The 9,377-nt window shown below is 42.4% G+C and overlaps 1 protein-coding gene across 1 annotated transcript in view; it reads right to left on the bottom strand.

Annotated features, from left to right (window-relative positions):
* The window catches only part of CFAP61 (cilia and flagella associated protein 61), a 255,956-nt gene that overhangs the window by 191,552 nt on the left and 55,027 nt on the right, over positions 1-9,377 (bottom strand). Inside the window, exon 8 of the mRNA XM_012657219.1 lies at positions 2,630-2,721. Coding sequence (XP_012512673.1) covers positions 2,630-2,721 — 92 coding nt within the window. The remainder of the gene's footprint in view (positions 1-2,629; positions 2,722-9,377) is intronic.

Below are 9,377 nucleotides of genomic sequence, written 5' to 3'. Positions count from 1 at the left end.
GGGTCTCGCTCTTGCTCAGGCTGGTCTTGAACTCCTGAGCTCAAACAATACACCTGCCTTGGCCTCCCAGAGTGCTAGCATTACAGGTGTGAGCCACCGCGCCTGGCCTGTTGAAGTTTTTAATCTCTAGAAGTTTTATTTGGGGCATTTTTATATCTTCTTATGTCTCTCCTTAACCTTTGAAACATATAGTTATAATAACAGTTCTAATGTTTTTAACCACTAATTCTAACATTTCTTCATATCTGGGTTTGTTTCAATTGATTCATTTCCCTCCATCTTATGCATCATATTAATATAGTCCCAGGTTTCTGAGTACCTTTAGTAAGTTTACTGGATTCCAAACATTGTGAATTTTACCTAGTTGGGTGCTAGGTAATTTTGTATTCCTGCAAATAGTCTTAAACTTAGTTCTGGGACTCAGTTAAGTTTCTTGGAAACAGTGTGTTCCCTTTGGTTCTTGCTCCAATGATCTGTTAAACATAACTGGCAGTGCCCTCTCTAGAGCTAATTATTCCCCACTACGGAGAAAAACTCATCTTTGCACTCTCTCAGCGTCTTCTGATTCATAAGATTTTCCAGGCTGGCTGGTGAGAACAGGTACTCCTCCTAACCTTGTATAAACACTAGGCACTGTTAAGTCTAATCTGGGAAGGTTCTTTCCTCAGCTTGACCTTAAGTAGTCTCCTCACATACATGGTCTGATCAGCACTCACTGGAATACTCAAGAGTGATCCTCTGCTGATCAATGATGCTTCTCTCTGTGCAGCTCTCTCCTTTATGGTACTCTGTCCTTCAAACTTTAGTGGCTTTAGTCTCCATGAACTTAAAAATCTGTCTCTTCAACTCAGAACAACACAGGTTCCTCTTGCCCTGTGTTGTGGCCTGGAAATTCTCTCAAGGTAATAAGCTGGGGCAGTCATAGGATTCACTTAGCTTGTTTCCCATCTCTCAGGCATCACTGTCCTTTGTTACAGTGATGAGCAGTATCTTGAAAACTGTCGTTTCATATATTTTAGTCACATTTTGGTTGTTTTAGGCAGGAGAGTAAATCCAGTTGCTGTTACTTGATCTTAGCAGAAGCAGAAGTCCCTTGCACTTTTGTTTTATTAATTCCATTCATCAGCTTCATTTCCCTCAATCTAATCCATGCCATACAATCTTCTTTAAAAGGTTCAGTTCTCCCTTGAGTCCCTTCTTCTGGGATGTTTTCCATACCGTTTCCACATACTTAATTGAAGACCTCTCTTCTTCCCACCATCCCAAAACCTCTTGAAGGCTAAGGCTGTGTTTTAGTCTCCTGGGTACCCTCAGCACCTAGCAGAGTGCCTGACCATCAGGAGCACCCAATCTCTGTGCAGAGAACAGATCAGCACTTATAATGTTACAGGCTGGGTCCTTTTTTGGTTCGGGGGATCAGAATGCATTTTTCCACAGAGAAAACATGAAAATTAGGGGATTAATCCAAGTGGCTTAGTGCTAAGACTCAGGTCTTCCTTCTTTCTTCTTTATCCCCACAATTTCTTTGCATGAGTTGATGGGTAAAGGGGAACATTGTTTTGTTCAAGATAAGAAAGAAGAAAAAAAGAGAGGAGGAAGCTGAAGGCCAGGAAGCAATAGTTCTGCACTGTCTGGGAAAGAGGAGGGGGTCTGGGCCCAGCTGGGTAGAAGAGTCAGTAGGAACAGAGGCTGGAGGAGCTGTGCAGTGTAAAACACACCCTGAGATTCTGGCCACACACAGTGCTGATGTGGCACAAGGCTGACAACATTAACCTAGATGTGAGTCAATTTGTTTTCCCTACTCTTGTAGCACCCTCTTGGTGAAGTCTTCTGAAAAGGAGGGGACCTGAGTAGCCTTGCTCCTGAGGACACAAGGGACATACCCTGAGGCCCTATAGGAATATGTGAAGACTCAGAGCCCAGAAAATATGGGCACCTTTATATTATGGTGAATCCATTAGTGGTCAGAGGTTGGTAGAGATGGAAAGATGGCTGGATTCCTGGGCCCCTCTGCCAAATCCCATCTGGTTTATAACATGGCTGATTCTACACCCTTGGTGTGGGTACATCCCCCTTTTTGGCTAGGGCAGTAACAGCAGCACACACGGCACTCTACTAGCGTCACACTGGTGGCATGAGGGTGCAGGAGGAGGCTCCTTCTGAGGCCAGGCAAGGACAACGAAGCCCAGCCACTCTCCAGAGAGCTATGGTGGCATTTCTGTAGTTTGCAGGGCCCAATCAGGGAAAATGCTGCTCCATTTGAGTATGCAGATGCTGTGTACATTTCTTCAGAAAGTCTACATTTCCCAATGTGCTTTAAATGAGCAGCTTTATCTGCCTCAGCCCTCTGAAGTCCGGGGGTGGGGAGGGAGAAAGGCAGAGAAGGGCTGGTATTCCATTCTGATCTGCATTCTGGAGCACCAGTGAGGCTGTGATTTGCCTGTTACCAACACACAGGCCTCTGCTCTCCCCAGTCTGTGGTCTCCCCCACCTTAGTGCTAGTGAGACCTTTTCTGCATCAGGCATTAGAACATCTCGGTAGTGATTCCGGCAACAGGGACCCCTGGTGGCCCAAGTAGCCCCCACGCCCATCCCTGTGCCCTGGGCATGGGAGAATGTTCTCCCTTACCTGGGTGCTTTCCGTGGCCTCTGGAGCGACAGGTTCCTGTGGCTCCTCGATTGTTTTTTGCGAACTCTGGCTGCCACTCCTGAGCTTAGCATCTGTGAGAGAAAGAACAGAATAAGGACAGAAAATAGATGATAAATACCTGCAGAACCACAGGAAATTGGTCAGTGTGGTCATGTATTTTTAAACTACAGCATATCTGAAGAATTTTATTCCAGAGGGCAATACTTTGAAGTGGGAAGAGCAGGGTATCCCACCCAATGTTGACACTGATACAGGGATCCTGGGCAAGTTCTTTCCTTGACCTCTCTGTGCCCTCATCTGCCTGATGGAGATAAAAGACAGCTGCCCCTGGGGGGAGTTGTGGAAGTGAAACAATGCATGGTGGGTCTGGCCTAGGCCTGGCTTTCAGGAGGCCATGCCATGCCACCTCTGCCAGTCGCTGGGCAGTGGGATCCTTTGACAGTGGCCCCGCCACCTTTGAAATTTACGAACAATGGATTATCAACTTCCTGGATGGCAGGCTTTGAAATGATCTTAAGACAGAAGGTGGAAAAGACTACAATTAGGAACATCAGTACCACCTAATGCCAACGGTTAGCACAGGGCTGCTTGCTCTTTGTTTGGAAATACTGTGAACTTGTGGTCTGCCAGTGACCACGATGTTCACTTTTCTATTTTCTAAGCAAGAAGAACTAGAGTTGAGCACTCTTGTTTTAATATATTCTGGAAAGTCAATAATCAGGGTAGGCTTCATGTATTTAACCTGTAATAAAAAGTATAGTAGAAACAAAATTTCCCATTTTGTCTCCTCCTCTTCCTCCTGCTCGTCCATCTCTCCCTCCCTCCTTCCCCTCCCTTTCTTTTTTCAAATCTTTCCATGCTGAAGGAGGGTAATGGGGAGAGGACATTGCTTGCTCTGCTTTCTGCCTCCACCAGTGCCCACTGCTGGGGAATTCTCAGCCAGGACATCTGCTCTCAGCCCTCCCGCCTTAGCTCGGGGCATCCCTGGGACGCTCTACCAGGTGGCTGTCCTGCCTCAGCAGTGCTGTCACAGATGCAGGAGGGACCCTGGGCCCACTGGAGGCTCCAGAGACCCCACTGCTCTGCTGTCTTGTTTTTAACTATCACATCAGACACTGTAAGGCCAGAGGCAGCCCAGGGTCCTCTCTGCGTCCTCCTCTCCCACAGAGTTCTAGTGTCTGCCATGGCAACAACCCGTGCAGATACTTCTCGACCCCAAATTACCAGATCACTAATGCCTCATACTTACTTCCGGCAAAGATGTAGGTGGATGAAACAGAATGAAATTCTAAGAGAAAAATTAGATGCTGAGGGAGGTATAAAGGGCATAATTGGAGAGGTGCAAAATGTTAAAGGTACAATGAAAGTGAATCACATCTCAGTTTAAAAGGTAGCTCTTTTGGCATGAAGAGAAAATGTCCTGAGAAGAGAAGGGCAAAGCACTTAGAATCTCTCTTCTGAAGAAAGATGCTTTGAGGAAAATAAAAAGTATCACATCTCTAGCTCCTGAATATGTCTTGCACCCTGCGGGTTTTCCAGGTAGACTATGTGGGGTTTCTACCATTCTCATGATGACAAGAGTAGCATGCTTTTTAGGTTAACAGACTTTGTTGTTGAGATATAACACACATACGAAAAGTGTACAGCTCAGTGAATTTCTACTATGTCCACCCCTATTTAAAAACCACTTAGATGAATACATAAAACATCTCCAGCACCAGCTTCCCTCATCTCCCTATCCAGTCAATATTCCTCTCAACAGTATCCACTATTTTGACTTTTACTATCAATGATTAGCTTTACTCAGCAGCAGACTTGTGAATGAAGAAAACATTTATATCAACTCCCTATTCTTAAGTTATACTTTATTTTTTAAAAATATACTTCTTTCCTATTTTAAGTTTTAAATTTGAAGAACTAAAAAATGCAACTAAAAGAAACGTAGACATTCACTGTGCATATTATTTCTTTTATAATTAGGACAAGATTACTAAAAAGTAAAAAGTGTTAAAGATTGGATCAGATTTGTGATGAACTAATAACCCTGGTGACTTAACTGTTTGACAGTCCGATGTTCATGAGACAATTACCAACTACAATGACTAATTGCCTTGGCTAAACTGTCATGAGGTGTTGCAGTCTATTATTAAGCAGCTGCCATTCTCGTCCCTAGAGGAGGCTGCATTTCAGAACTGGGCGAGGTGATGTTATATTTCTCTTTCCTGTGTCTCTGGGGTTTTGTGAGCTTTAATTAGTTACTGTTCATAATGTACCCTGAGATCCTCAAATGTGAGATGCTATCCCAGGGAAAGCAGAGGCAGTGGTATTAGGTAACATACAACTAAAAATATGACTGAGACTGAAAATTTAATTGTTATTTTATGGCTTACACCACCTAAGTGACTTGGAAGTTATGAACTAGTCATTTACTCTAGTGGGAGTGAGGGCACAATTTGCCAGGACTTTCTCTAAGTGAAACTGCTTATCTGAAGTGGGTTTACCATGAAGCTATTAAAGCTAGAAGCTCCGAAGTGATCAGGCTACATGGGGGTACACACACACAAACACACACACACACCCGTAACTATCTTACTGTGTGAGAGTTGCTAGAACAGAGGTATGAACAAAACACACCAGTGTTCATTTACTTGTTCCTTTATTCATTTAAAAATATATATTTCGTACCTACTATTTGTCAGACAAACATTGATGGGGATTCAGCAAGTAACGAGACAGAAGAGGGCCTTGCACTGCTGAAGCAAGTTAGTAGGTATACAAGAAAATATTATGGATGGAACACAGAAAATCAGATCTCAGTGGCTGCTTTAGATATGGTGGTCAGAGAAGTCCTCCCTGACATTTAAGCTGAGACCTGAATGACAATAAGTAGCCTTGAGACAATAAAAGACAAAGGCAACAATGAGCACAGACAACTCTTTCAAGGAACTTTTCTCAAGAGTGAAGAAATCCTTATTTCTTGACATGTTTTTCTGCCTTGGTTAGCCTCCTTCCCTTTAGTCTTCTTTGTAATTGTGTTAGTTTCCTGTGGCTGCTCTAACAAATTACCACTCACTTAGTGCCTTAAAACAACAGAAATTTATTCTCTTATTGTTCTGGAGGCCAGAAGTTGGAAATCAGTATCCCTGGGCTAAAATTAAGGTACCAGCAGGGCCATGCTCACTCCACAGGGTTCTGTGAGAGAATCCATTCCTTGTCTCTTCCAGCTTTTGTAGGCTTCAGCACTCCTTGACTTGTGGCTACATCATTCCAGTCTCTGCTTCCATAATCACATTGCCTCTTCCTCTTCTGCCTGTGTAATCTCCCTCTGTCTCTCCCTCATAAGGATGCCTGTGATAGCATTTAGGGCCCCTCAGATAATCCAGGATAATCTCCTCATCTCAAGATCCTTACTCACCAAGAGGGCAGAGCAAGATGGCCAAATAGAAACCTCTAGCGATCATCTCTCCACACGAACACCAAATTCAACAACTATCCACACAAACAAGCACCTTCGGAAGAATCAAAAATCAGGTGAGCAATCATATTCCCTGGTTTTACCATTATATCAAGGAGAGAGGCACTGAAAAGGGCAGAAAAGACAATCTTGCATTGTCTGTGCCACCCCTCCCCCAGCCCTTGGCAGTGCCGCACCAGCACCACGAGTGGAGAGAGAATCTGTGTGTGCAGGGGGAGGAAGAGTGAAATGATTGTGGGACTTTACATTGAAACTCAGGGCTGCCCCAGCACAGGGGAACACAGCACAGGGCAGAATTCTGCTGGTGCCCGTGGAGGGAGCATTTAGACCAGCCCAGCCAGAAATCTGATTTCTGGCTAGCTCCACCACCAACTGACAAAAAGCAGCCTGGGGCCTGGACTAAACTCATAAGGCAGTTGGGCCACAAAAGCTGCACTCCTTGGGCAATTCCTGTGGCTGTGCTGGTTTGGAGCCAGTGGACTTGGGGTGCATGTGACCCAGTGAGACATCAGCAGTGGCAGCTAAGCCAGTGCCTGTGTCACCTCCCACCTCAATTACAGGCAGTGTGGCTTGGGAAGAGTCTTCTTCCACTTGGAAAAAGGAAAGGGGAGAGTCCAGAGGACTTTGTTTTGCAACTTAGGTACCAGCTCAGCCACAGTAAAATAAAGTACCAAGCCCATTGAGCAGACTCCTGAAGCACCTCAGTTGTAGGCCTTCGTTCTGGCACAGCCTTTCTGGACCCAACCTGGGCTAGAAGGAAACATGCTACCCTGAAGGGAAGGACCCAGTCCTGGCAGCATCCCTAGTGCTGATACGGCCAAGTGACCGAAGACTTTGATCACAACAGTCAATTCCCTTTGAATACTTGGAAAGCCTTCTTAAGAAAGATGGGTTTAAATGAGCCCAGACTGTGAAGATTAAAATAAATACCTAGCTCTTCAATCCCCAGATATCAACAAACATACACAAGCATCAAGAACATTCAGGAAAATATGATCTCACCAAACAAACTGTTAATAAATAAGGTACCGGTGACCAATCCTGGAGTGATGGAGAGATGTGAACTTTCAAAGAATTCAGAATAGCTGTCCTGAAGAAACTCAATGAACTTCAAGACAACACAGAGGAGGAATTTAGAAGCCTATGAGAGAAATTTAAAAAGAGATTGAAATAATTTTTAAAAAATGAGCAGAAATTCTAGAGCTTAAGAATTCAAGTGACAAACTGAGAAATGTATCAGAGTCTCTGAAAAGCAGATTGACCAAACAGAAGAAAGAATTAGTGAGTATGAAGATAGCTTATTTGAAAATACACAGTAAGAAGAGAATAATGAAGCATGCCTACAAGATCTAAGAAATGGCCTCAAAGGGAAAATCTAAGCATTATTGGCCTTAAAGAGGAGGTAGAGCAAGATTGGTATAGAAAGTTTATTAAAAGAATTAATAACAAAGAACTTTGAGAACCTAGAAACAAGTATCAATATTCAGGTACAAGAGGGTCATAGAACATGAAGCAGATTTAACCCAAACAAGACTATGCAAGGCATTTAATAATCAAGCTCCCAAAGATCACAGATAAAGAAAGGGTTCTAAGGGAAGCAAAAAAAAAAAAAAAAAAAAAAGAAAGGAAAAGTAACATATAAAGGAGCTCCAATGCATCTGGTAGAACAGTGGTTCCCAACATTTTTGGCAACAGGGACCAGTGTCATGGAAGATAATTTTTCAACAGATTTGGCGGTGGGGAGGAGGAGGACCTCAGGCAGTGATGAGAGTGATGGGGAGCAGCTGTAAATACAGATGAAGCTTTCCTTGCTTGCCTGACACTCACCTCCTGCTTTCCAACACTCCCCCATGCCCTTCACCCCAGTTCCTAAGTTTCATGGAAGACAATTTTTCTACAGACAGTGGGGAGGTGACAACACTAAGTACTGGGGAACAGCTACTGGGGAACAGCCAAGGCGGTGCCCGTGTCACCTCCCCACTGTCTGTCAGTCCTGTTTAGTGTTGTCATATATTTTCAAACTACCCACCTGATCAGGGATTAATAACCAGAATATATAAGGAGCTCAAAAAACTCAATAGCAAAAAACGCCAAATAATCTGATTAAAAAATGGGCAAAGGATCTGAATAGCCATTTCTCAAAAGAAGATATACAAATGGCCAACAGGTATATGAAAAAATGCTCAACATCATTAGTCACCAGAGAAATTCAAATCAAAACCATAATGAGATATTATCTCACTCCAGTTATAATAGATTTTATTCAAAAAGATGGAATAACAGATGCTGGTGAAGATATAGAGAAAGGGGAACCCTCATATACTGTTGTTAGAAATGTAAATTAGTACAACCACTATGGAAAACTGTATGGAGACTTCTCAAAAATTAAAAATATAACTATTATATGATCCAGCTATTCCACCACTGAGTATATCCAAATGAAAGGAAATCAATATATTGAAGAGATATTTATACTCTCATGTTTACTTCAGCACTATTGATAATAGCCAAAATATAGAATCAACATAAGTGCCCATCAATGATGAACAGATAAAAAAAATGTGGTGTATATAGACACACACACACACACACACACATGCACGCGGTGGAATATTTTTCAGCCATTAATAAAGAATGAAATCCTGTCATTTGCAGCAACATGGATGGAACTGAAATAATTATGTTAAATGAATAAGTCAAGCACAGAAAGACAAATATTACATGTCCTTATTCATATGTGGGAGCTAAAAATGTGGATCTCATGAAGATAGAGAGTAGATTGGTGGTTACCAGAGGCCAGGAAGGCTAGTGGTCAGGGGGGCATGAAGAAACGTTGATTAATGGGTACAAATATACAATTTAATAGAAGATATAAAATTTAGTGTTTGATTGATCAGTTGGGTGACCATAGGTTACAATAATCTACTGTGTATTTCAAAATAGCTAGAAGAAAATAATTTGACTGTTTCTAGCATAAAGAAAAGATAAATATTTAAGGCGATAGATATCCCAATTACACTGTTTGATCTTTACAAATTATATGAATGTATTAAATTATCACATGTATCCCGAAAGTATTTCTTTTCTATTCTTTGGAAATAATAAAACTAACTTTTAAAATAAACTAAGTAATAAACTTTCAATGTATAGAAGAGAGAATATGCTTCAAATTGTTTTATGGGGCTAGCATAACCTCATTTCCAAAGTCTGGCAAGAACATTTCAAGAAGTGAAAGTGACAGGCCAATCTCAT

This window comes from Propithecus coquereli, unplaced genomic scaffold (genome assembly GCF_000956105.1).
Source record: "Propithecus coquereli isolate 6110/MARCELLA unplaced genomic scaffold, Pcoq_1.0 Scaffold533, whole genome shotgun sequence".
Taxonomy (NCBI): Eukaryota; Metazoa; Chordata; class Mammalia; order Primates; family Indriidae; genus Propithecus; species Propithecus coquereli.
The sequence above is the reverse complement of the archived record's forward strand: the minus strand, read 5'-3'. Positions and strand labels throughout refer to the sequence as shown.